This window comes from Phoca vitulina, unplaced genomic scaffold, assembly GCF_004348235.1.
Source record: "Phoca vitulina isolate PV1807 unplaced genomic scaffold, GSC_HSeal_1.0 scaffold26, whole genome shotgun sequence".
Taxonomy (NCBI): Eukaryota; Metazoa; Chordata; class Mammalia; order Carnivora; family Phocidae; genus Phoca; species Phoca vitulina.
In genome coordinates this window covers 18759953-18787340 of record NW_022589729.1, presented here as the reverse complement: position 1 = coordinate 18787340, position 27388 = coordinate 18759953, and the positions used below count along the sequence as shown (strand labels likewise).

Below are 27388 nucleotides of genomic sequence, written 5' to 3'. Positions count from 1 at the left end.
CTCAAAGGGAAAAAAGGAGAGAAAGAGGAACATCTTCAATAATACTGAGGATACAGTAACCCGATATAGAATATGGGCAATTCTGGAGGAAAACATGACTCTTTCTTCACAAATGCATGGCAAAAAATAAATAAATAAAAAGAGGGAAATTGTTACAGTTGAAAAGAAACCAGAGACATGGCCGCTAGACGTGATTTATCTTGGTTGGATCTTGATTTGAACAAACCAACTGTGAAACGCCATTTTTTGAGCAATTGGAGAAAATTATATGTGGATTGGGTAATCAGTGATAATAAGGAATTGCTGTTTGTTGGATATGTTCATGGTATTGTGATTAAGTTGCTAAAAAGTCCTACTTCTTAAAACACACGCTGAAGTATTTACAGGTGAAATGAAATTGTGTCTGCCATATGCTTTAACAATTTAACAGTGGGGAGGGAGAGTAGATAAAATTAAAATGGCAGAATGTTAGTAATTGTTAAAATTGGGTTCATTGTACCAGGCTCGTTATTCATCTATGTTTGAAATTTTCCATAATAAAAAGTTAAATATAGAACATTTTAAATATTTTATTTTTTTATTTGAGAGAGCGGGGGGGGGGGGGGGGGGGGGGGGGGGAGGAAGAGAGGGACAAGCAGACCCCCCGCTGAGCTCCAGGACCCTGAGATCATGACCTGAGCCGAAGTCAGACGCCCAACTGACTGAGCCACCCAGGCACCCCCCACCTTTTTAAAGATTGTATTTATTTAGAATAAAATATAGAACATTTTAAAAATAAAGCTAGTCCTTTTTAAAAAAATTTTTTTTAATTTATTTAAGTAATCTCTGCACCCAGTGTGGAGCGGAAACTCCCGACCCCAAGATCCGGAGTCACATGCTCTAACCACTGAGCCAGGCAGGTGCCCCAAATAAAAAGCTAGTCCTGCACATGGTGTTAACCGTACGGACCACAAGAATCCGGAACGGGAAGGCCAGCCAAGTTTGGAAGGGTGAGAGAGGTGGCATGGCAGGGAACACTCTGAATCTGACCTAAGCCTGGCAGGAAGGGTGAAGGAGACAGGAACCAAGGCTCAGTGATGTTGAAATCCTAGCCTACACGTGCCAGGTTCCTTCCTACTTCCTATTGCTGTAGTTGATAGAGGGTGCTTGTTCCAGCTTTTTGGCCACATTGTGAGCCCTTTGAGAAGGAAAATGTCCCCACTCTCCTGCACTCCGTGTTTTTCCTGCCCCCCACCCCCAAATTCCCAAACTCTCTAACCCAAGGGGTAGCACATCCAAGCCCAATCGCCAAACATTGGACGAGTACTGGTCTATGGCTCCATCTGCTGGTGACACTGGGAACTGAAACTGCCCAAACAGGGTCCCTATTGAGAAGGAAGCTGAGGGTAATTTGAGAGAGATCTGAGCCTTCCCCATCAGGAAAGATAAACACAAGCCAATGAAACATATAAGAAGCCTTTAATTTCATCACCATAAACATTATACTCTGATTGCTCACATACAGTATAAAATATTTACTCCACTAAATAAATAAGACATAACATTATTGCAAACGGCACTTAAACCCCCCAGAGATAAGACTTCCTTAGCCCAGGCAGGGGGTACTCCTGAGTTTCTGTGCGGGATTCCCCAAGCACAGGTATGCCCTGGGGGCGGAGACGGATAAAAGCTCAAGGAGCCACATTCCGTGCTTCTTTCTGGTCCTGCAACAGCCCCAGAGAGAGGGGCTGTGGAGCCAGGTGGGGAAAGGTGGGGGGTGGGCAGCTCCTTCATCAGCCCAGCCCTTAGAGAGAGCAGAGGGGAGTGGGGGTGGGGGGCAGGCTGGGCGAAGAGAGAAGGGGAGGCTAGGGAGGCTGCTGAGACCTGGAGCCCCACCCTCCACTTACGCCCAGCTCCCCCCGCCTTGGGTAACAGGATTTGGGATATCAGCTGGGTAAGCAGAGCTTCCAAGCTCCTCGGTTAGGCAGTTTTGGGACCAGACCAATCACCCAAGGGAAGACGATTCTGGCACTGCTCAGCCCAATAAACCAGCCATCTCCCGGGGCCCACCAGGGATCTCACCTCTTAGACACCGAGATGGCAGAGCTGGGAATTGATACCCCTCTACTTAGTTAAATAAATAAGTTAAATATTTAAAGGCCTGTGTCCCTATGATGGCAACACAGTGGCCAACAAGCCATGTCCTGATAAAACGTAGTTGTGGGGGATGGGAGAAAGGCAGTGCTATGTGGCCAGGCGGCTTCCTCTCTCCCCACTGGACTCTTACCCACAAATAACTTTCATATTCTCAAATCCTGCGGAGTTTCACACTAGAAACTTCCATGCAAGAGCAACATGGAGGGAATCTATAGGATAAGGGGGCTTAGAGGTGAGACACCAGATGGTTGAGGTTGCTCAGCTCTCCAAATCCCTTCTCTGGCTAAGTCTTGACCAGGACACTAGCTGTTAACCCTGCCTGGGTAATCCCCCTGCAGAGTCCTGCATTCCAGTGCATGGAGCTAATGAAATGCCCTACCCTTCTGGCCTCCCTGTAGAAGTCCAGACTGAAGCCTGTCTGGACCAACAGTCAGCCAGCCCTGAAGACTGGAGAGAGAGAGAGAAGCCCCAGGCCTCGACCTGCGCAGCTCTGCACCTCACCACCACGGGGTGGCAGCAGAGAGCCACACCACTTTGGCAGCAACAGAAACTGGAAGGCTAGGAGGCCCCTGACCCGGAGAGGGGGTGGGGGAGGGCCTGCGACCCTCCCTCGGTGGGCCAGAAGGACTCTACACCGAGTATTTGGCCAAGTCGCTCTTATCAAATACCACCTGGGTAGCAAAATAAATGGCCACCAAACCAAGGCCCGCGGCCGACACCATGTAGGCAGTGACAGACTGGCTGAGCTGAACAATGGAGCCCATAAACAGGGACGGGGCCACCTGGGACAGCAGGAAGGCACTGTCCAGGATGGCGAGGTCCAGGCAGATGCCCCGGCCCGGAACGACCCTGGCCTCAGGCGGCTCGCCCACCACCACACGCATGGAGCTGTCGCAGGTGGAGGCCCCACACAGCACAGGTGGAGAAGGGAGGAGGCTGCTACCTCCAGCACCCATGTGTCCGTTGGGGAAGGGGGATCCGGTCTTGGGGCCCGGTGGAAAGCTGGGCGTCAGGCTGTCCGCGCCGGCACTACTCCCGGCATTTCCTCGGTATTTGGGCAGGAAAACCTGGGAGGGGGGGGACAAGGATAGGTAGGAATCCAAGCATAGGACCCCCCAGCTCTGAGAACAGCCCCTGGCATTCACGCCGGGGGCTGGAAGAAACCAGGCAATGGGCCTTCATGACAACTGTGCAGCAGGTCAGAAAACCAAGCAGACCCTCCTTGGTCTGGGTCTAGTTAGGACGCCCCGCAGGGGCAGGGGATGGCGAGGGGACAGATCTGAATTCAGAAGTCTAGGTCTCCTCTAGCCTCTCCTGGAAGCAGTAAGTGGCAGACAAACTCCGACTGCAGGTCAGGAAGAGAACAGAACCCCAAGGTAAAGGAAGAAGACAGAACGAAGACAGGTGAGAAGAGAGATGTGTGAGAACAGAGGAACAAAATCCAAAGGTGGGGCCCCTGATGGCCCAAACCCCCACACAGGCTCTCTTAACCCTCCTACTTCCTGCCCCCCACCACCACCACTTCGCCCTGGGAGAGCCGCCTCAACCTCGCAGAGAGAGGCTCTGCTCCCACTGAGGTCCCAGGCCCCTACTGTGAGGTCCATGGCCCCAGAATGAGGGCAGGGAAGGCCCACAGGACTCAGCCTGGAGGAAGAGAGGAGCAAGAAGAATCTTCCAGACTCCTTTAGCCTAGCTGTGCTAATGTTGAAGCCCTTCTTGCTTCCTACTCACTATATGCCTTAGATCAGGGTAGCCTGCCCCTGCCCAGAAGCCCCTATTTCAGGATAGGGCCAGAATTCATCCCCCCATCCCTGTGCCTGCTAGTGCCCCACGTGGAAGGGCTCTCGAGTTGGCTGCGCTAGAACTGGGACCCGTGGCGGAGGTCAGAAGGGAAGCCTACAGCTCTTGGTGCGGCCAGAAGGAGGCAAGGCAAGTACACACCGTGTACGGGGCCAAGTGTGCCACCAGTGGGCCTCCCAGGCCCTGTCCTCCCTGCCTGCCACCCCCTCAAGAGGCCCCTAGGGCTAGACCCGCCCGGCCATGCTCCCCGGAGCGAGTGGGTACGCCCACGCCTGGCCTCTGGACACCAGCCCCCAAGCCCCCAGCCGGGGCAGCACCAGAATGGAGGCTGATGAAGGTTATCAGTGTGCTGACAGGGGCCTCGGGGACCAGGCTACCCCAACCAAAACCCTGGCCCCTCCCTCCACACCCCCCACCCCTGCAGCTACCTATTCAATTACCCACCTCTTAGCTAGCTATTTCTCTGCTACATCACTCATGCCCTCCAAGGGGCAGCCACATCCTCCCTATTGTCTGCAAGCTCTCTGAGGGCAGGCCTGCGTCTCCTCCCTCAGGACACCCCAACCTCTTACCCTCCGGGCAGAGCTCTGCACCCAGAGCTGTAGCTCACTGAGGCCAGTGAAGGGCACAAAGGTGACTACACAGCTTTGGTCAGGAGGCTGCCCACAGAACGGGGCCCCCGCAGGGGCTGGCTGGCGTGGGGCCAAGCAGGAAGGAGGCCCCCAACTTACAGTGGCCAGGCGAGCGGTGTCAGGCGCGGCAGGCTCAGAGATCCGCCGTGGGGGCGGGGGAAGGGGACGGAGGCAAAGGTGTGAGGCAGGAAAAGAAAAGAGAGAATTAGGCAGAAAAAGAAGATAAACCAGAAGAGAAGGGGTAGTGAGGAGCCTTCCCCATCTTGGAGAACAAAGCAGCACAGGGGTCGGTCACAATGCCCCTCCCTGAATAAAGAGAGCCGTCGCCAACAGCAGACCACCCCCACTCACCGGCTGCTGAAGCCAGGTGCCCCAGAGGTCATCGGACCCAGCCCCACCCCCCAGCCCCTCCCCACGCCCCGCCTCTGCCTAGAACCACCCAGCCCAGACTGAGGGCTTCCGCTAGCCTGATTCTTCAGGATTCCCAAAGAAGGATTTAGCATTTCCTGCAATCATCCACTCAAGTGCTTTATAGTCCTGACACCAGGAAGTCATTCCCAGAATCTAATCTACACCCTCCTTCCGCAGCCCACGTCTCTGGCCCTGGGCTACATGGGCTTCCTCTCGCATCAAAGAATGACTTCTCCCGCACGTCTCTGGCCCGACAACCGATCCGTTCGGGGCTCCTCCGTCTCCCCTCCACCCCCGCTCCACCCAGCGGCCAGCGTGAGTACCTGCTTCTCGCGGTGGTAGAGGGAGGCTAGCGTGTAGGGCAGGATCTGCAGGGCCGAGAAGGTGAAGCCGGTGAGGGCGGCCGACGCGGTCACCACGGCCACGCTGCGCGACAGGCACATGGTGCCGGCAGCAACAGGGAAGGCCACCACGCTGGCCAGATAGACGGCCCGGGTGCCGAATCGCTGCACCAGCCGGTCCATGACCAGAGAGAAGAGCAGGGAGATGGCGCACTGCAGGAACAGCCCCAGGCTGCCCATCCGGACCCCTGCGGGGTGGGGTAGAAGAGGAAGTCAGCCCCGGAGCAGGAAGAGGCCCGACACAACCCGGAGAGGGCTCAGAACTGGGGGCACCTGCCGTCCAAGCCTCGCTGTGTGGACCAGAGCTGCTCCCCCGCATCATCCCCACCCGGCTGCAGCAGCCCGAGCCGAGGCTGTTCCACTGCCCTTAGACGATGTGGCCAAAGCCTCTGGCTAAGGGCACAAGAAGACGTTCTATGGGTTGTTTGGGGGGGCCTGGCCTAGTGCTCGGCTCTCTAAGAGGGTGCGAGGGAACACCAAGACAGCTCTGCCGTGGGCCCCGGGACAGAGCTCGGGATGGCCTGAGCTGAAGGTCTGGCCCGGGAATGTGGCGAGTCAACAGGGGGTGCACAGGGCACACTGAAGATGGGGCCAGGCGGACCAGAGACCCGGCCTTGACTGCCCTACTCCCCCTGTTCCTCAACTAAGCTTAGCCTTTTCTTCTGGCCAATGGGGGCAATGACTCTGAGCAAACTCTCCGCGGCCCGAGGCTCTGTGGAGACGGGGCCCATTGTCCTGACAGGGAAATCGGGAACCCAGACGCACAGCTATAGGCCGGCACAGACGGCGGGCTGTCCCCTGGGGGGACGGTGGGGGGGGGGATCTCTCACAGCGCCCCCCCCACCGCTGCTGAGGCCTTACCTTCATCATAGTGTCTCCGGGCCTCGGTGCCCGGCTCGGCCCGGGGCACACCCTGGTACAGCCCCTCGCCTACAAAGTCCGTGTAGAACAGCGTGAAGGTCATGAATGCCATCCAGCTGCACAGCTCGGCCACGAAGAGTCTGCGCAGGGTGCGAGGCACGCGGCAGCAGAGCTGGTGCAGCCGGGGAAAGAGGGCGCCCAGGTTCCGGAAAGCCAGGCGGGTGTGGCACGGCCAGCAGTGTGGCCCCGAGGGGACCACCAGCCCTTCCGCCACCTCGGCCGGACCCAGCGCTGCCTCCTCGGCCACGAACAGTGTGGCCGCCACACAGGTGAGGAAGATGAGGGTGAGCAGGCCAAAGAGGCACTCTTCCTGGGTGCCCAGGTAGGGGGCCAGGGCACTGGCGTCCCAGTCGATTGCAGGCAGGAGGTAGCCCAGGCAGCCCCCGAGGCTGATCATGAAGGCATAGACGGAGAAGGCCTGGCGACAGTGGTCTGGGTCCCGGAAGAGGTCAGAGAGCAGGGCCTCCAGCGGGGTGAAGCAAACCTGGCCGCAGAAGTCCAGCAGCCCCACCCCCAGGATCAGCAGGGCCAGCTCCAGGGGCCTGGTGTCCGGGCACAGCAGTCCCGCCAGCCAGCCGGCCCTCGGGATGAGGAAGAGGCTCAGCAGGACACCCAGGGACAGGGCCCAGATGAAGGGCCTCCGGCGACCATAGCGCCCACGCCAGTGGTCACTGGCCGAGCCTAGGAGTGGGACTGAGACGAGGCCCAGCACTGGACCGATGCCTGCAGGAAGGACAAGTCGTATGAGCCAGAGGGGCCGTGGGGAAGGGGGACCAAGCTCCTGGACAAGGACGGAAATGACCACGATCCTATCACATGCAGGACCCCCCTCCGTGCTGGAAACAGTGCAGGGTATATCACAGACTCTAGTTTAGTCCTCGCAGCTAGGATCACTAACGCCCAGCTTAAGATGGGCAAACTGATGCACCGAACAACTGGTAAGTGAGCCTTGAGCACAGGCCCCAGGTGGGGGTGGGGGCAAGAGGCAGAGTTTCAACAGGCAGTCCGACCCCAGAGCCTGTGATCCTGGGAGCCACCCCAGGGTGACCACTTGCCTTCTGTGGCTTTTGCAGAACACATCTGCAGTCAGGGGCCCACCCCGGGCCCTAGGGGTAAGAAAGAGCCCTGGCTGGGAGACCCCGATCCTAGTAATCAGTAGCTAGCCCTCCAGCCTGGCTAAGTCACCCAACCGCTTATCGGCCTCCAGGACCTCTTCTGTGAGACGGGGGACCCCAAAGGCTGTTGCAAGGATTAAACGAGTAACAGACAGAAATTAGGACGGGCCAGACAAAGGTGAAGAGCAGTGTCTCCCATGCGCCCGGCATTGTGCAGGGGTCTGGGGTATGGCGGTGACCACGGACTGGCCCTGTGCTCTTTTCCTGTTGGGCGCCCCCCCCCGCCCCGCCCCAGCCCACCGCGCCCCCTCCGCCCAGCAGTGCCCACCCGCCGGCTCCACGGGCTCAGGAAGGGCGGCAGCCACCTCTCCCGCTTTGGGCAGAGGCACTGTGGCCCTGCCTCCTGGGTGTCGTGGCCCTGGAGCAGGAGGGAAGGAGGATGTGGCGACTCACCCAGCACCATGGTCATGAACTTCTCCTCGACGCCCACTTCCAGCAGCAAGGGCGGCACGTAGGTGATGCCGGCGGCCAGGCACACCTCCAGGCCGAAGGTCAGCAGGTTGACGAGCAGCAGCTGGGCTTTCCGATGCCGCAGCAGGCGGCCGGCCCACAGCCTCTGCGCCATGGCGGGCCTCACTCGCTCCACGGCTGCCGACGCTCGGCCCCGCTCCGGACGCCCAGGCCTCTCCTCCTCGCCGCCACCAACTGCCCCGGCCTCGGCCGGGAGCCCATGTCTGCCAGCCTCCCGTGCAGGTCGAGCTCCTCAGCCCGCGCTAAACGCCGGTGGCCGCGGGCTGCCTCGGTGGGGACATAGCTCATCACTGGGATCCTGGAAGGACAGGGACAATCAAACCCAGCCTGTGAAATCCTGGCAACCAGGCCTCCAGGATTCGCGCTGAGTTCTCTGAATCCTGTTCACTCCCAGGCTGACGACCGTGCCACCCCTTACTGCCAATCAGGAAATGCATGTTAATATTAGCCTAAGGCTGACATAACTAATAAGGTAAATATGATTTCTAAACCTCAGCACACTCCAGAGCCAAACAGATGTCCGTTTTTCTCTGTTTTGGAATATCTTTGCCATTGCGCTTGCCTGCTGGTAGGGAAAAAAGAAAAAAAAAAAAAAATCAAACCACCTGAATTCCCAGTTCCCCAGGCCCTGTTATCAAGGTGCCCCTGGAGACCCTCTGCCAGGCCTGGTGTGTTTGCTTCCTCTCTCCACGTCCCAAAGCTGGGCTGTTCAATTCCCCTTTGTTAGGAGTAGCACTTCCTATGCGGCGCTGCCTGGCCACAAGCCACGTTGCACCAGAACCCAAGCGACCAGAACCCGAGCCCCCGAGGACGAGGACAAGGGGGGGAGGACGGGGAGGCTGTGGTTTGTTGGGTTGGGTTTTAACCTGTCACTGAAACCACTTAAAGAGGGCTCGCCTGGAGGAACCTCGGCCTGCAAACGTCTCCCTGGAGTTTCTCTCTGCGCTCAACGTTCGTGGGGAAGAAACATTCCCACGTGTACTGCCCAAGTGTCATGGGACGGTGGGGCCTGTTCCCAGGTCCCTGCCTCACAGGGGCACAAAACGGCACCAGCTGGTGGCAACCGTAATGACCCCGGTGACCCGGGGCTGGCAGGAGGCCCCACCACTTTCCCGGCAGCCTTTCTCTGCTCCCCAAACGGCTCCATTCTCAGCAGAGAAGTCCCCGCGGCCCTCCCTGCTAGGCCTGCCTCCTGTGCATAGAGATCCGACTGGGGGAGCCCCCACCCTGCGCCCCCCACCCCCAGGCAATCGGCATCCAGGTCTTGCTTCCTGACAACAGGACCCAACACAGTTTGCTCTGTTTAGGGGTGACCACAAAAGAGGGAAAATCAAGTCAGCCACGAAGAGGAGTATAGAAGGTGGGCCTTCGTGAGAAAAGGCAAGAGTCCCCTAACTTGTCATTCATCCCAAAGACGTGAGGCCAGAGCTTCATGCCACTCCTGGCTGGAGTCTGGACTGCCTTCCGCGGCCTCACCGATTCACACCCATAAACGCGTGGAAGGGCACTGCTCAAGGGCATGGTCCACAGCCCAGAGGGCCCCCGCCCCGGCCCCTCCCCCACCCGGCACCTGGGGCACCCTCAGCCCTCCTTCACTCCCCTCCAATCTCAGCATCTCATCATCCGCCACTTCAACTTCTTTTCAAGTAACACTCAGCCTCCCGGGGCCTCGTGTGCTACAAAGCATGTGGTAGGTGCTCTCTGAAATATGCCACAGAGAAATCAGATGGCCACCAGTCCAGGGTAAGATGTGTCTGTCCCATAACCACTTTCCAAGCCTTTGCAGCTGGCAGACCAGAAAGGAAGGCTGGGCAACCAGCAGCCTCCTCCCCAAAGTTCTGCTCAGACCCAGACCATCCACTTTGGGAGAGGGCATGGACTCCTATGGGGGTGGCATGGGGAGGAGTGTAAAATACTGACCCACGGGGCCCCTAAAGGGGCTGGGAGGGGGCCACACATCAGTCTCTGAGCCAAGCCCCTCCCCTGCCACAGCATCCCCCACAAGGAAGGCAGGAGCCTGCACACAGACCAAGATAGGGGTACTCTCCAGCCTGGAGGGAGGGGTTCTGGGTCAAAAGGCTTCCAGCCCATTCTACTCCCCACCCTCAGTCTGGGAAGGCCCTAGACACTCACCTGCTGTGGGTAAAGCAACCAGATCCTCCCTGAGCAAACAGACTGTCAGACCCAGACTCACCCACAACCTGCCCACATTCCCAAACTCCTGTTGCACCCTGTGGTTTCAAGTGAATTGGAGCTCTGCAGCAAAACACTCATCACCCCCCTGCCTCCTTTGCTTCCCTAGCCCAGCCCCCTGCTCCCAGGAAGAGGCAGGACACCCTCCTTAGCCCATGAGAAAGACAAGAAGAGGAAAGGGGGTGAAGAGAGGAATTTCCCTTCATCCTCCTTCAGTCCAGATAGCCCATTAGCTGCCTCTCTCTCCCGCCGTCCTCCTACCGCCTCCCCAGCTGCTGCACCAGGTAACTGGGGGCTGGGCCAGGTGAAGAATTCACTGAAAGGAGTTGGGAAGGAGGTGGGCAGGCTCCAAGCCCAGCTCGGTGCCCCTCTCTTCTTAGGTTGCTAAGCCCGTCCTCCCTCTTTTGACTTCTACTGTGCCCCAAGGTCCAGGGCCCTCTTGCCACCCCTAGAGTGGATTCTTCCCAGCCCAGAACTGCCCAAGGAAGTCCCCCACTCCCGGACCTTCTCCAGAGCCCCAGTCTCACCCACGACATCCCCACTCTGGGGTCTTCAAGGGGGAAGGCACCACAAAGGACGCCCACAGTGCTAACCGGCCACCTGCCGGCACCTCGGGGCGCGATCACAGAAGCCCACGCCCTGCCCAGTGCCCAGGCCCAGAGGGGCGGGGGAGCAAGCGGTTCCCACACCACTGCGTGGCCACCACTCCCTCCTGCACCCTGGGGGCACGCTGCCCACCAAAGCCTCTAAGTGACAGATGACTGCCGGCACCCATTTGGGGGCACTCCCTTGTCTTCCTCAGGGATGCAGCCAACCGAGCTCAAGTCACCCCAGTACCCTCCGCTGTCAGAGGAGCTTCTGACTCAAATCCTCCTGTCCCACTGCTCCCAGAGCACTTGGCCTGTCTGGCAAACAGAAGATCAACCCGAAGAGCCGGCCTCCAGGGGCTCACCTGGTAGGGAGGGGGCGGGAAGAGGAGGGAAGTGGAGGTACCGAAAGCGGGGAGTGTGGCCGGACCTCCCGCAAGGACAGCAGCCTTGGGGAGGACAAGTCCCTCTCAAGTTCCAAGTATCTGACCTCCAATAACAGGACAGCAAAAAGGCTGGAAGAAACCCAAGTCCTCCAGGAACCTCCATGGAGCTCTGCCCCAGGCCATCTTTCCTCATCCCTGGGGAGCAGAACCCAAGCACACTGGGCCCAGTCAGGGAGCCCAGCCCCAGACAGCAGGAGCCCTGTGGGCAACCCTCCCAACCCTCCAGCGCCCACCCTCGCGCGAGGGGCCTGGGAAACGTCTACCCATAGAATGCATGGCTGAAAGCAGCGTGGGGGTGGGGGTGGGCGGTGGAAGAAATGGGAAAGACTGAAGGGGCTCCCATCCCCACCCCCACTCGGGAAACCCTGGCCAGACCCCCAGAGGGGGCAACTCCTGAAGTTTCAAAGGTGGTGAGGGGACGGCACAGGCCCTCGGGCTGGGATGCCCCACGTTGGGTTAGGCCACAGGCGAGCACGGGGCAATGAAACTGAGCAGCAAGAACAAACTTGGCCTGAACATTCTCCAAAATTCAAAAGACCGAGTGAAGGAGGTGGGAGGAAAGGCGAGAGCCCACTTCTGGTAGCTCCCTATGGGAAGGGAGGGTCAGAGGGACGCATAAAGAGGCCTTTGAGGGCTTTCAAAGGGGCGGCTGCCACCCTCACGCCCGAGGTGGAGCTGGGGGGAGCGGATTCCCTCTGCCGACAGACAGAGGCCGGAGGAGCCGGGCTGGGGGCAGCCCCGCCGCGGGCCAGTGTCAGGCAGCAATTCTATGGGCTCTTTATGCAGGCCGGCGTCCCCCCACCCCGCCCAGGCACATCAAACGCCGCGGCCCCCACCCTGACCCCAGCAGCTCGGCGACCCTGAGTCCTCCCTCCACACTCACAAAGCCGGCCCGGCTTTCTCACACGCTCCTCTACCCTTCACAGCCCCCAGGCGGCCCCTCCCGCAGAGAAGGAAACGGGGTGGGGTGGGTTCCCTCCAGGAATAATGACTCAGCTGCAGAAAGGGGGTGGGGTCACTCTTGGCCAATCTCCCCAACACACACCCCACGGGAGGCTGCCAGGAGGGCGGGTGAGGAGAAACCCCCAGGTGGAGGCTACGAGGCTGCAGAAAGGGGGGGGACCCCCATTCCTCCACACCGGCCTGGATCCTAGGATCTCATGCCACGTTGAGCTCTCCCCAGGCCCTCTAGGTTGGGGGCAGGGAAGAGGGCTGGGGGCTCACCAGCCCCACATCCCTGTGACCCAACCCCTTGCCTCAGTCCCAGGGGACCAATGTCCTTGGCCTTACGTGGTAAAACCTAGCACACTGCACTCCCGAAATGAGCTCTGCCCTCGTGGGGTCCTGGGGCGCCCCAGAAAGAGGCAGTGCTGGCCAGCCAGGAGACCTGAAAAGGAGCATCCTTGTGAGGCAGTCACTCCCATTACAGCCCCCGGTCGGAGGGGGTCAGGGACCTGGGCACCTGGGGGGGGGCGGGGGGACGCGCACAGGAGGAGACTGCGCCTGGTTTGTGCCTTCCTACCCACATTCAGTCTTTGATTCTCGGGCTCAAACTTCCAAAGAAGTGAGGGTCTGCTCTCCCCCCACGCCACGCTATAAAAAAGGCAGTGATCTGCAGAAATACCCCAGGCCCACGCTTTGCAGGGCTCCCCCAGACACCTGAACTCTCTGCTCAGAATGCAGCCTCTCCACCTCGAGGGAACTGTCAGAAAGAAGAAGGGCTGGACAGAGGGGAGGAGGACCCCACCCCCGCCCCCACCCCAGACTCGCTCCCTAGCTGCTGCCTCCCCCAGGGCCCAGAGGCCAGGGATTTGGAGTTCGCCCTGCTGCGCTGCCTTTTCTTCACTCGGACTGGAAGCCTTCTGCTTAGCAGCTTGTCAGAGAGAGTGAGGGGGCTGCAGGCCCGGACACAAAGGGGGATTAGGGAGAAACCTCTGGGCCTGCAGAGTAATCCATCAAACTCTCTCCCGGCCGCCAGCACTGGCCTCTTCCCACTCAATTCCCCTTCCAGCTGCCGCAGGCCCCCCACCCGCTCCGGCTCCTGAGCCCTGTCACTTCAGGCAGCACAGAGAATCCCAGGCCCTGGGGGGGCAGAGGGGGCACACCGCAGACACTGGGAAAGGGGCAATGGCTCCCTCCCCCCACTCACCCCCAATGTGTGAAAACCCAACAGGTGGCCGTGGCTTGGAGGAAAGTTGCTTTTGTTGCCCTGTCTCAGAGCTCCAGCCCAGCTTCTGAAAGGAAACAAATGTGAAGAGGTTGGGGGGAGGGGAGGGGAAAGGACGGGGCGGGCAGTCCCCGGGAGCCCACTCTCTTCTCCCCACCCCTCTGCAATCCAGTGACCGGAGTTCTGGGGCTGGTCTGACCCTCACCTTGGCCGGTCGGTCCCGGCCAGCCTAAGTGGAGGTGCAGCACCTTCCCAAGGGGTCACCTGGCAATCCCATAGTGACTCACATCTGACTCCGGGCGGTGACCTCCCAAACTGCCCTTCTGAGAACAGTGGCGACCCAAGGTCACACTGGGTCACCTTGACCAAGTGCCCTCTTCACCCTGGAGCTCTCTTCTACCCCAGGGGCCGCCAGCCTCTTCACCCTGGCGGGTTCAGCAGCGTGCCCCTGGTGGTGGCAGCCTGATCCGGGTCTGCGTGTGCCAACTCCCCCACTCAGGTGACCTGGGTAGGGGCCCTCCCGACCCCGCATGAGGCGGGTACCACGAGTACACCCATTTGCCAGGCGAGGACACGGAAATGAATACGATCCACCCCCTGGAGACAGCTTGCGCAAGCTCCTGGCAGCCCCTCCCCAGCCCAGAAACCTGGCAGAGGGCTCTCTCCATCCCAAACAGCGGCAGCAGAGATCAGAGGGGGGCGGCTAGCGGCCTTTCTTCTCCGGCAGCATTCCCCAGACCCTCGAGCCGCCCACACCAGCCTCTCGCCCCTTTGGCGCCCCGCCCCCGGAGGCCAGAGGAATGCCAGGAATGTACATGCTTCCCCAGGTGCTGGCCCCAACAGGTGAGGAGAGGTCACTGCGGGGACCTGCCCAGGGGCTGAGGCACCCAGTGGAGGGTGGAATCTACCTCCCACGGTTCTGAGACACCGGTGGGTCCCACCCGCAGGGACAGGCATCACAGTGGCTGACACCCGCTAACTGCCCAGAAGGTGTCTGGTGTGAGCTGCATACCTGACATACCTCTCTCTCCATTTCCAACCGTTCAAAAATGCTGCCAATGCTCTGAACTGGGAACCAGGACAGTCCCGTCCAGTTCCAGTGGCTTTTGCTGCTGTAGTTTTACACACGCACACGCACACACACACCCCCACCATGGACTCACACATGTAAGATGAGAACTAGCCTACACACCGTCTAAGGTTCTTTACAAGCGTGCAGCTAAGTGATCTCACACCCACCTGCCCCCCCCCCCACTCCCCTCCCCAGCCTCAGGTACGGTGCTCTCCCTGGACAGGTGCCTACTAAGTGCTCACTGCCAAGGCCACATGGCACTGCGGAGGGGGGTTTCATAGCCTTCTATGATAGAGAGGCCCCGGGGAACCAGGTGGAGAGGGGCTCCCCAGGTGCACTTACCCCATCCTCCACCTGCCAACACACTGCTGAAGTACAACAGAGTGCCAGGGGTTAGTGGCCCCCTGAAACCGAGCCAAGTAACCGAGACATCTAAGGGCAGAGTTGCCCTCTTCCCTACTCCCTCCCAGAGCTGGACTCCAATTTCCGGGCAGAAATTGGTAAATTCTTTCTCTACTTGGGCCACAATAAATGGTTCCCTACAAAGTGGGGTAGTGGTACCAAGAAATCCCTCGGTCCAGGGTGGGCAGGAGAATGGGGAGCTTGGCACAGCATCCAGGCTGCTGGGAAGTTCTCTCCCCCTGCTGCCTTCTCAGTTCCTACCGCCCCTGTGAAGTGAAACCTGAACAGCCTCCCTCCTAGTGAATTTGAACTTTGCCAGTCAGCCAGGCCGGGCAGCTCTCCCCATCCTGCACAGCCAACCCTTGCCCCCTTCCTGCAGACTGGCCTCCCTTAGGAGGTGCAAGCACACAGAAAAGAGGCAGGGGATGGAGGGTCTGGACAGACCTACCGATGAGCAGAACCTCAGGCTGAGAGTAGGAGCAGGATGCTGGTCCTAGCTCTGCGATGTCCCACCTCTAAGGTCTCGAATTCAACGGTCTCTCGGGCCCTTTCAGCCCTGATATCCTACGGTCTGTGACCAGTCCTATTTATCATCAGAGGGCTCTGGTCCAGAGCCAGCCCTATGGAAATGTGTTCTCAAAACCCCAGTCACTCAGTAGTGAGCAGGGTGCAAGGGGGTTCAAAAAAGGACTCTTTTATTAAAGAGTCCTAGTTTGCCCACCCTTGGAGGAAGTATGCCTCAGTGCACGCAACCTAAGCTCCCCAAAGGAATGTCAAAGAGCTCTAAAACTAACTCGCTCACTCACTCACCCACCCACCCATCCATCCAACACTCCCTGAGATCCAATTGTGGGCAAGCCCACCGTGAAGGTGCTGGGGATGTGGAGATAATGCCTGCAGCCCCCTTTGGCAGTGCTAAGACATAAGTCCCTAGAGTTGGGGGCCTAAGGTGTAGGGCATGACCAGCTCTCCCAGGGCTTCCTGGAGGAAGAAGCCATGTTGCGGAACCTTGAGCAGGTCGGAACTATGCAGAAAAGGGCAAATATCCACAAAGCACAGCCACTGGAGCCTGGCACTTCTACACACACCTCCCTCTCCTTCTGGCCCCTCACCGGTGAGGCATGGTGGAAAGAACACCAGACCTCAAATCATGCCAATGAGTTTTGATCTCAGATCTGGCCCCAAGATGGGGGAATTTATCAGTGCTGGGCCTGATTTTCCTCCCCAAGTATTGCCATGCTCCAGTTACTTCCTCCGGATGCCTCCTCATTCACCTGACCCCTGTCCAGCTCAAGTCCCGTATCTCCTCTAGGGCTCCCTAGAACCCAAGCCGTCAAGGATCCCCCCTTTCAGGGATGCCCGGGTGGCTCAGTCGGTTAAGCGTCTGTCTTCGGCTCAGGTCTCAAGCCTTGCATCCAGCTCCTTGCTCATTGGGGAGCCTGCTTCTCCCTCTCCTTCTGCCTGCCGCTCCCCCTCCTTGTGCTCTCTCTCTGTCAAATAAATAGATACAATCTTAAAAAAAAAAAAAAAGGATCCCCTCTTTCCTCCAAATCTTGCTGCGCTCAACAGGCAGCCCTCAGGGTTGCATACTGCCAGTGGTCCTTCTGGCCTCTTTCCCCACCCCTGCCCCACTAGCCCTTCAGCTCCCGGAAGGCAAGGACCACAGTCCCCGTCCAGGACCTAGAAGGGGGAGTGCTCAACAGAAGACTTTCCAGGTGAGGCTGAATCAGAATTCCAGTCTGATGCAACATGACCAGCCTGCCAGGGATCCAGGCAGGGCCGCACTCGAGGTAACTGGGTGCTCAGCTCTTTCCAGCGCCAGGAGTGGGAAACTAGATTGTCACATCCCTAGGGATGGGCTGTGTGGTTCCAGCTTGGAAACTATTCGTGCCAGCTCAAAGGATACTGGAGATTAGAGGTTGGGGTGAGACATAACAAAGAGCATTCGGGAAGGAGGGACTTGTCTCTGGCTGGCTGCTCCTGAGGGCAACTATCCAGCTGGGCATTGGGTCTGGCCTGAAATTGGTGACTGAGGGTCCAGAGAACCCTTTCTTGCTGGGTCATCCCAGCTTCCCAGAGAGAGTGGTCTCCAGAATTAACAAAGAAGAAGGGAACAACCATGCACTGAGCACCTGGCCTGTGCAGGCACTTTGTAAAACATGCCTATCTCATGTAATCCTCACTGTAACCTTGCAAGGTGAAAATACCATCCTCTCCATTTTACAGACTCAGACACCACAGCCAACAGGTGAGGCAGGCCTGTCTCCGATATAAGAGGCAAGAAGCCCTACAAGTCATTCAGGGTCAGTGGCAAAACTGGACTTCTTCCCATGGAGGAGGAAACACAGACCTCATAGTAGGAAAAGGGATTAAATAGGAAGTTCTGGCCAGATATCAGGACCATCCCGTGATGGCTCGGTCAGCCCTCGCCCCCCCAGCAGGGACACTTAATACACTAGACAAAGCTCCACACGGCAGCTCTGATGCTGGGGGTCAAGTGGCATCAGCATTCGAGACGCTGGGCCTGGTACCAACTGGTCCAGCCTCTGTCCTTGCTGTCCAGCAAACAGGGCCTCTGACTATTCAAAGAAAGCCAGGCTGGGTTTTTCTTCTGGCTATCAGAAAGCAATGCAGCCCAAGGGCTGGGGCGGAGGGGTGGGGGTGGGGGCAGACAGAGCAGAACTCCGACTTCAGTATGCCCCCTCCTCCTCATATAGTTTCCCTAAAAATCACAGCAAATAACCCTTCTGCATAGAAGCCTCTTAATCTTTCAAGATACATATTCACCTCTATTACCTCCTGGTATTCTCTTCCACCTTGAGGAGACAGGCAGGGCATGGGTTTCTGGACTGATTAAAAAACAAGTCACACACAGTATTGAGGGAGGAGAGACCAGGATGTCCAGTCCTGGTGTGTTCTTTGCACTAGACCACAGGTTCAACAGCAAGTAGGTCATTCACAGTTTACATATAGTTATATATGGTCTAATTCCCCGGCTCAGAAACTCTGGTTTCTAAGCATAAACCACAAAGATTGCCTCCATTGTCACCAAATAACAGCCGCTGACATTGATCAGGCTCTTTTTACACACCCCTGCTGTGCTTGAGCTTCACCTGCATCGGCTCCTTTAATCCTCACAATACGGTGAGGTGGGTACTATTATCCTCATCTTATAGTGGAGGAAGGTGAAGCACAGAGAAGTGAGGTAACTTGTGCAAGAGGAAATGGGGTTGAAATTCGGGCACCTGGGTGCTGGAGGCCAGTCTATTCACTAGTCATGCAGACTCCCCAAGGTCCGGGAGACCTTGCTCCCAAAGATACAAGAGCAGAACCCAAGCAGAGAGTCCCAGGCTAGGGGCTGCTGTCCATTCGGTCCTGGGTGATAGACACAGTAAGTACTAGCTAAGTTTATTGACCACTTATTACCTAAGGCACAAAGTCCAGTGCTCTGTATGCATGATTTAATAAAGCTCTACACTTTTCATATTTTACATATTACACATACAATCAGCTATTTATATTTAAGAAACAAAAAAAACTACGGGGCGCCTGGCCCCGGAAGAGCATGCAACTCTTGATCTCGGGGTCCTGAGTTTGAGCCCCAAATTGGGTGTAGAGCTTACCTAAATTAATTAATTAATTAATTTAAAAAAGAGCTGTAACGTATTATCATTATTATTATCAGCTCCATTGTGCAGCCAGGGATACGGAGGCTTTGAAGACGTTCAGTAACTTGCCCAACATTCCACAGCGAGTAGAACAGCCAGGATGGAAAGCCTGTCTTTCTGCCCATCTAGGTCCTTACCCATAATGCTGTGTTGTCGGGCTCTAATGGTCCAAATGATAGTACTTAATCTCACCTTCCGAGTCCTCAGACCATCCCCACCCTTCTGCCTTGTTCCTCCAGAGCCCTGCCCAGGCTGAGAGGGGGGACGCCACACCATCCCGCCACCACCTGGTGGCCTGGAAGGACCTGGTGGGCCACCAAGAATCACTGAGCAGTTCCTCCTCCCTCGCCCCCTCCGGGATAACCCGAGAGCCAGGAGGGACAGGGGAGTTCACCACACCCTGCATGAGTACACAAGGAAACTTCCCCTCACACACCCCACACACATACTCCAACTGGGGCCTGTATGTCCGCAGCGGTACATTCAGCCACAGCTGTATTTTTCTCTTCAGACTCATCCTGCTGACTCAAGCTCCATTTTTCTGAGCACTTTTAGAAAAACAGAGTCCTGGCTCTATGACAGGCCTGGGGGGAGGAGATAAGGGAGGAATGAGGGGATGGGACCCATCCAACAGAAGGGCCTGTGACCTCAAATACCGGAGCACTCCCTCCCTAGGAGAAGCTGCTCCATGCATTTCCCCAGGCTTCCCTTCCAGCCTGTCCCTCCTGGGCTCTCCCCTCCCTATCCCATTGTGCCAGTCCGCTCCCCAAGCCTTGGGCAGGTGAGCCCCACACCAAGGCTGTCTTGTTCTGAAAGGAGATCTGCTAGGTGCATCAGGAAAGGCAGCCAGAGGTCCCCCAGGGCCTCACCCCCACCCCTGAGCAAGGCTTCCAGGAGCGCAATAAGGGTGGCTCTGGGCCCCGGGGCACGGGCTATGCCCGGCTGCAGGCTGCAGGGCAGCCAAACAGCAGCTGGGCTATTCTTAGTGTCCGCTCCACTGGGATCAGGTCTGTGTAACAGCTGAAGGGCAAGTCCTCACCAGGTACCCCGGGTGCCAAACCCCTCCCTAGCCCCAACTCTGGCCCCTGGAGAAAGGAGGAAGCAGGGTGGCAGGAGTAGCCCGGGGGGAGGAGGAAAAGCTGAGCAAGTCAAGAGTGTCTGTGAGGAAGATGAAAGCTGATTCAGAGGTCAAGGGCAAAAGCAAGTCACAGGGGCGTTCCTGCGCTTGAGGGGAACAGGAGACTATGGGAAGGACTGGCTCTCACTCCGGAGAAACGCCGCAGGTCCCCGGGAGCTTCTCCAGCAGGCCATGCGGCTGCCTAAGCCCAGAGCCCCGAGAAGCCGTAGCGGATGCCCAGGTACCATCTCATCACACCTGTTTGCTGATCTCTGCATTGTCACCTTCCCTACCTGAGGGCCCCGGGAGGCGCGGGGAAAAGGGCCTCTCCTTTTCTCCCCCCGCGCCCCGAAGGATGACCGAGGCGGCGGGGCAGGGGGCAGAGGAACCCACACACCTTCACACTCCAGCCTCAACTCTCTGCCCAGAGCCCGGCCCCAAGACTAACGTCCGAGAGCGCTCGGTCACCTCTCCCGCCCTCCGTAACCCTGCACTCCAGCCCAAGCAAGCTGGCCCGAGCCCGGGGACCCCGCGGCATCCCGGCCGCCGGCCCCCTTCCCGGCTCCCCAGTCCCGGACTGTGCGCGCCGCGGTGACTCATCCCGTCCCTTTCCGGTGAAGCCGAGACAAGGGAAGAAAATAAATGCAACTTTCCAAAGAAAACTCTGACGCTGAAGCTGCAACGGGAGCGAGCGGCCGGTCCGCCCGCCGTCTGCCCGGTCCGGGGCTCCCGGGAGGGCCCGCTCCCCGCCCACCCGCCGCCCGGCGCGGGACAGCGGGGGGACCCGGCGCTCCAGCCCAGCCCGCCCTCCGCGGAAGAAAGCCCTGCTCCGCGGGGACCGAGCGGCAGGACAGGGGGCGCGCCCGGGGCCCGCCACCTCCCCCGAGAGTCTCGCGGGGCGCAGAACACGCCACCCCGCAGAGCTCGGCCGCGGGGCGCCGCTCCCTCCCCCGCGCCGGGGGTCCCCTCCCCCGGGAGAAGAGGGGGCGCGCGCCTACCTGGCCGAGGCGTGCGGCTGTCACCCGGGGCCGGCGCGTGCGAGTTCGCCCCCCCGCCCCCCCCCGCCTCCTCCCAACGCGCGCCAGCCGGCCGCTTTTAAATCTCCAGGTTGCTCGGCGGGGGGAGAGAGCATGCGCGCTGGGGCTGCGGGAGGGGGCGGGGCGAGGCGGGTCGGGGGTGGGGGGTGCGCGAGGGCTGGGGAGGGGTGGGGCTGGTCCCCGGGGGGAAAAAGCGGGCGGTCTCGGAGCGGTCTTTGTAGCCGCCACCGAGACGGGCAGCCCCCGCGTGGCTCCCCGACTGCCCTGTCATTACCTAGGGCCGTGCACCGCCCCCTCGCCGCTCGCCGCCAAAACATTCAGGTAAAAGCTGCTCCGCGGGGCACCTCCCGTCCCCGGAGCCAGTCTGCGACCATCACCCGCACGTGCTGTCCTGGCCGTCCGCCTGGCGCGGGGCTGAGCTGCACCGCCCCCAGCCAGGACCAGCCCTTGAAAGGAGAGGGCACGTTCTCCCCCAGTCACTCTTCCTACCGTTTGCTACCCTCTGAAACAGAAGGAGCTTCCTTATAGCGAACTCAGTCCCTCTGTCTGAAGCTAAAAGCCGAATTTCAATTTGTTGTCCCCTGAAGGATGTGTATGGGGAAGAGGGAGTGATGCGCTGCCAGTAAAATGTTCCCTTTGTCAGCTGTTGAGCAAGGTCCCAACAGATACCGTGCTTCCAGAATGCCTTTGACAGGAGTGGAACAATGCAGGTGAGAGATCAGAGAACTGGAGGCCCAGGCTGGCCTTGGGGTGGGGGAGGCCCAGCTGTGTCTTTTTTCCTTCATGGGGTTTTATTGGGGGGGAGAGGAATCCCACTATGTGGGTTCTTGACTTGACTGCGACAGCATCACAAGAAGATGCCTTTGAAGGGGAGGACTTCGTTGGCTGTAGCCCTGGACTGGGCACTGGGTCCCTGGGACCCAGTGCAGGCCCTGTCACCGACCAGGTGTGATGGGAAGCAAGCCCCTTCCATATCCTGGGCCTCCGTAAGGAGTTGGCCAGGGCATCTCTAAGGGCACGGGAGCTGGGAGGCCAAGAAGAGAGGGAAGCAGAGGAGGGGGAGAGGAGCAATGGAGCCCCTGTGGGATGGCCGTGGGTGGGGGGGAGGTAAGGTGCAGAAGGGAGCAGAGCAAAGTCAAGAACTTTCTGAGTCACTAAACAAGTTTCACTTGGAAACTGTCTCAGCACTCACTCCTCCAACAGGTGACCCTCTTAGCACCCCAGTGGCTTTCCCAAGCCTTTGGCATATCCACGTTGTGGCCAGCAGGGAGACTAGGGTAGAGTCCTGGGTCCCTGAGCTGGTGTCCCCCCTGCCCCAGAAAAGAGGGCAGGAGTCAGAGGGAATCTCAGGTCAGCTGGAAAATTACAGAATAGGAGAGAGTGGACGATGGTATTTTCCAGGCTTGGGGAAAGAGCTCTGGGAGCAGGAGGGACTTGTCCGTCCTGCCTCAGCGGAGTAGCAACCCCTCTCTGCCCCCTTGACTTTAAGCCAGGAGCCGACATGCCTTATGCCTTGTGACCTGGGAAAGCGGGAGGAGGGCTCAGGGCAGTGAGCAGACAGTGTGGTATGAGATCCTGGACCCTATCCAACAGTGGCCACCTTAGTAAGTGCAGGTGACCCTTCTTTACCAAGCCAGGTAGAAGCCCTCTCCAGGGCCTGCCCACCCGGCACAGGGCACCGTTGGGCCCTCTGCTATGAAGATGCGCCCTCCTCCTCTTCCTGCTGGTGTGGCCTCGTGTCACGATAATAATAATTAACTATTACTCATGGTGCCAGGCACTTTCTACATGCTGTCCATGTCTTAGCTCACTCCTTCCTTATGACAACTCAAGACTCCGGTACCGTTTTCGGATAAAGAGACTGAGGCAATCCCGTAGTCCAATGACGACTCCACACCTACCCATTGTCTCTGAGCTCCAGAAACAAGGCAGGGGCTCACCAGTGACTTCAAAGTCTTAGAGAAAGTCCTGACAACCCTACTACTTCTCACATTGCTGGATCCTTTTGCACAACTGGCCCCTTCTCGAGGCCTCAGTTCCCCTTTAAGTCTACTGTAGGAAAACCACCATGTCCCTTTCCTTCCTCCCTGCCCCCACCACACACACACACACACACACACACACACACACACACAGCCTACTCCCTAGCCACTTCCCATTTATAGGAAATGGGGGATGACGTGAGGAGCAAGGCCATCCTTGGGGAACGGCTAATAGTCTGGCTGGATATTGGAGAAACCGAAGATGCTGGCAAAAATGCATTAGCAGCTTCTGCTCCAGCCCCCACCCACAGCCCCTTCCCATTATCCCTGGGCTCAGAACAAGCATCATCCTTTCTACAGAGGTAAGATACACAACTGGGGCTGGTTAGCCTAGAAGAAGGCTGAGAAGGCACGAAGGATCTGGCTCCCCTTGATGTTCCATCTCGTCCTGCCATCTCCACCCTCTGATGACTGTGGCCCCTTAAAGGCCTCTTTGCTTCTTCCCCTGCTTGCCTAGGGATGAGGGGTGAGCAGTCCGTTAAGCGTAAAGGCCACCAGCAGGGCCAAATCCTGGTGTGGACTAGGAAGGGGGAGAGATGTGTCCCCTGGACACAGTAATTCCATCTATGGGATTTCTCTTGTGGCAAAATAATTGGTGATACAGTTGTCAGAAGTATGTACAAGGTGTTCGTCTCATCATTCTTCATAACGGTGAAAAACTAGAAACAGTTTAAATGGCAGAATAATAAGCCCTTGGCTAAGCAATTTATGGCAAATCCCTATAGTGGAACATTATGCCACCATTAAGAAAGGTGATAACATAGACGGATTTTATTTTATTTTATTTTATTTTTATTTTATTTTATTTTATTTTATTTTATTTTATTTAAAGATTTTATTTAGGGGCACCTGGGTGGCTCAGTTGGTTAAGCGTCTGCCTTCGGCTCAGGTCATGATCCTGGAGTCCCAGGATCGAGTCCCGCATCAGGCTCCCTGCTCAGTGGGGAGTCTGCTTCTCCCTCTGACCCTCCTCCCTCTCATGCTCTCTGTCTCTCATTCTCTCTCTCAAAGAAATAAATAAAATCTTAAAAAAAAATAAAGATTTTATTTATTTATTTGACAGAGAGAAAGTGCACGTACACACAAGCACACGCACATGCAAGCACACAAGCAGGGGGGCGGCAAGCAGAGGGAGAGGGAGAAGCAGGCTCCCCAATGAGCAGGGAGCCCAATGCAGGGCTGTATTCCAGGACCCTGGGATCATGACCTGGGGCGAAGGTAGACGCTTAACCAACTGAGCCATCTAGGTGCCCCTATTTCTATTTTTTTTTTTTAAGATTTTATTTATTTATTTGAGAAAAAGCACAAGTGGGGCAAGGAGCAGAGGGAGAAGCAGGCTCCCCACTGAGCAGGGAACCAAATGGGGAGGGGGGTGCTTGATCCCAGGACCCTAACATCGTGACCTGAGCCAAAGGCAGATGCTTAACTGACTGAATCACCCAGACTCCCCAAAAGATTTTTTTTTTTAATTTTATTTATTTATTTGAGAGAGAGAGAGAATGAGAGACAGAGAGCATGAGAGGGAGGAGGGTCAGAGGGAGAAGCAGACTCCCCGCCGAGCAGGGAGCCTGATGCGGCACTCGATCCCAGGACTCCAGGATCATGACCCGAGCCGAAGGCAGTCGCTTAACCAACTGAGCCACCCACGCGCCCTCCCCAAAAGATTTTATTTTTAGGGAATCTCCACACCTAATGTGGGGCTCGAACTAATAATCCCGAGACTAAGAGTCACATACTCTACTGACTGAGCCAGCCAGGCATCCCCGCGTAGAAGAATTTTAATTGACAGGGAAACACTGATGATATATTACCAATGAAAATAGCTGACTACAAAACAGCATGCACAGCGGGATATACATTTTTTTCTTAAATTAGGTATATACTAATGCAATATGGCATCTTGGATTGGATCTTGGGATAGAAAAGGGACATTAGTGGAAAAACTGGCAGAATCTGAATAAAATCTGCAGTTTAGTAAATAGTAGTCCACCTGTATTAATTTCTCAGTTTAGATAATTGTACTGTGGTTACATTAACGTCAGAGGAAACTAGTTGAAGGTTATACGGGAACTCTGTATTATCTTTGCAACTCTTTTGTAAGTATAAAATTATTCCAAAGTAAAAGTTTTTAAAAATTAAGTATATATTGGGGTGGTAGAGCATGAGGACTCTTGATCTCAGGGTCGTGAGTTCAAGCCCCATGTTGGGCTGGAGCCTACTTTAAAACAAGCAAACAAACGAACAAACAAAAACCTTAAGTATATGTCTATGCAGAAGAAATGATTAAAAAAAATAATAACCAGGGATGCCTGGCTGGCTCAGTTGGTATAGCATGTGACTCTTGATCTCTGGGTCATGAGTTCAAGCCCCACAATGGGCACAGAGCTTACTTAAAAAACATAAATAAGGGGTGCCTGGGTGGCTCAGTCGTTAAGCGTCTGCCTTCGGCTCAGATCATGATCTCAGGTTCCTGGGATCGAGCCCCGCGTCGGGCTCCCTGCTCAGCGGGAAGCCTGCTTCTCCCTCTCCCTCTCCCCCTCTGCTTGTGTTCCCTCTCTCGCTGTGTCTCTGTCAAATAAATAAAAAAACTTCTAAAAAAAACATAGATAAATAACCAAAAGGTGAACACTGGTTTTCTATAACTGGGAAGGGTGATTTTGATCTGGGGGTGCACACTAGGGAAAATTCTGCATGTCCGTGTTTCCTATATGGATCCCAGATTGCTTTTGTAAATAGAAAGACTCAATAAACACCATTTTTTAAAAAAAGATTTTATTTATTTATTAGAGAGAGAGAGACAGCGAGAGAGGGAACACCAGCCCCAGGGCCTCCTTACCTGAGAGGTTTGCGTGAAGAAATGAAGTGGAGCAGAGCTTGAGGAAAAATGAAGAAAGAACTGGAGGGATTATACCCACACACCTGGACCACATTTCCACCATGAACAAAAACTTCGTGGGCACAGAAGAGGAAGAAATTGAACCCACTGAAAGAAGAACTGGACAACCACATCTTCCCTCTCAAACCTCAAGTTTGGGGATGACAACAGCTTCGGGTTCCTGAGGTCACTCATGCTCCCCTTGGACTGTCATTGCTAGAACCGGAGCCTTGGAATTGCTGGCCAATGCAGCCCCCCATTACACCGCAGGGGACAGCCCAATTGGAGTGACGCCCCAAGCAGGGAAGGTTTTAAAACAACAAACACCTTCAAGGGTACTTCCTTCAGGAAATTTCCCTCTGACCTTGAAAACCAGAAACCCTTTTAAGAAGAGAATTTCCTCTGGATTTAAACTTCCTTCTGAGTTCTCCGCCCCACACGCCCACCTGGGCCCCTTGGGGAACCAAGGGAGAGACCAAAACTGCCTCCAAAGCAGAGAGATCCAGCGGAGCAGAGAGCAGAGGTGGGGAAATGTGGTGCCTGCCCAAGGTGCCTTGCAAAGGTGTTGACTTTGGCAGCCAAGTCAGTGTCAAAAAGGAATGGCTTCAGAGGGCCAACCTAGAGCAGAGGAGAGAGTCACGGGAGCCAGATCACAGATGAGTTCATTAAGGGAGCGGGGTCCCATGCAGCTGTAAGCAGGTTAAAGATGGTGGGGCCATTGTAGGGTTTTTAGGTACCAGGTAAGGGGTGAGCCTGGGTGAGCACAGTGGCCCTTCCCAGCTCTGAGAGCCAGTGAAACCCATCCCATTCTCCTCTCAAAGACCAGACCTGAGTCCTTTAGCCTCCCCCATATTTTAGGGGCATCAGCAGAATGTTCAAGTCCAGAAGCCTTAGAACTGGAGCGGAGAGGGCTCAGTTTGAGAAACCAACAGGCTGGTCGGGACTGGGGTTAGAGGCTGGAAGGGACCCCTTCGGGGCAGTGAGGCAGAGATGAGAAAGGTAATGCTGTCTCCTTCCTGGAATGGGTTTCAGGAGTAAACCAGACAACTTCCCTGTAAGGGCCTAACTGGGAAAGACACTTGTTAACTGGGCTGGGTTCTAAAATGCCTGGAGCAACGAGGTGATTATGTTGCTGTGAATGCCAGGGATTCAACTCCAGGAGCTCAGACCCTGAGGGGCCAACTACCAGGTGGGGTTGGAGAATGGGGAGGGACAGCCAGAGGCGACCCGGCTCCCCGGCTCCCCAGCTCCGGGCTTCCTGCCCGCCCTGAGCTCTCCCACCAGCTGGTCTCTGAGAGGCTGTGTCTCCAGTGGAAAAAGTGTGGGCTCTCCAAGGCTCCTCACCAGGCATCCCGTCATTCATTTCTCATTCAACAAACATTTATTAAATAACAATTACAAATCAGGCTCTGTGCTGGGGTGTAGTAATTTGACGCCTGCAAGCAAGTCACTTAACCTGGGAGTCTCAATTTTGATGCAGAAAGCTTGTCGGGAAGAATGTAGGTTGTTGCCTAAATAGGGGAGAATCATCCAGTATTACCTGCGGAATCCCACCCGTGACGCCGCGCGGGCGTGGGAAAGAACGGGCTCGGCGCGCTCCCTGCCCTCGTGCGGGGCAGTCTTCGGGGGGGGGGGGGGGGATAGAAAGTGCTGCAAAAATATGATGGAGCAACACATCAGCAAGCTACAGAGCAACCCCAAAGGTCAGAAATGATCGCAGAGTTCAGTGGGATAAATCCAGGGAAGCCGGGAAGAGCCGGCAAGTGGTGAGCTGGGGTTCTGAGGCCAGTATGCTGGTGACAGGGAATAATTACTTGTTTCCTGCTATACTTAAC

The 27388-nt window shown here is 56.8% G+C and overlaps 1 protein-coding gene across 2 annotated transcripts; it reads right to left on the bottom strand.

Annotated features, from left to right (window-relative positions):
• Positions 1-1499: 1499 nt before the first annotated feature.
• On the bottom strand, positions 1500-20641 carry SLC45A3 (solute carrier family 45 member 3). Of its 2 annotated transcripts, XM_032422455.1 has the most exons (6): positions 20598-20641; positions 13323-13407; positions 7870-8245; positions 6242-7024; positions 5303-5568; positions 1500-3203 (listed from the first exon to the last, which is right to left on the bottom strand). In XM_032422455.1, the coding sequence occupies exons 3-6, from the start codon at positions 8039-8041 to the stop codon at positions 2766-2768; spliced, it is 1659 nt and encodes a 552-aa protein (XP_032278346.1). In that variant the 5' UTR covers positions 8042-8245; positions 13323-13407; positions 20598-20641; the 3' UTR covers positions 1500-2765. The 2 variants fall into 2 exon arrangements, with proteins under 2 accessions (XP_032278346.1, XP_032278347.1); XM_032422456.1 differs by lacking the exons at positions 13323-13407; positions 20598-20641 and having other exon boundaries at positions 7870-8908.
• Between the last annotated feature and the right edge of the window lie 6747 nt (positions 20642-27388).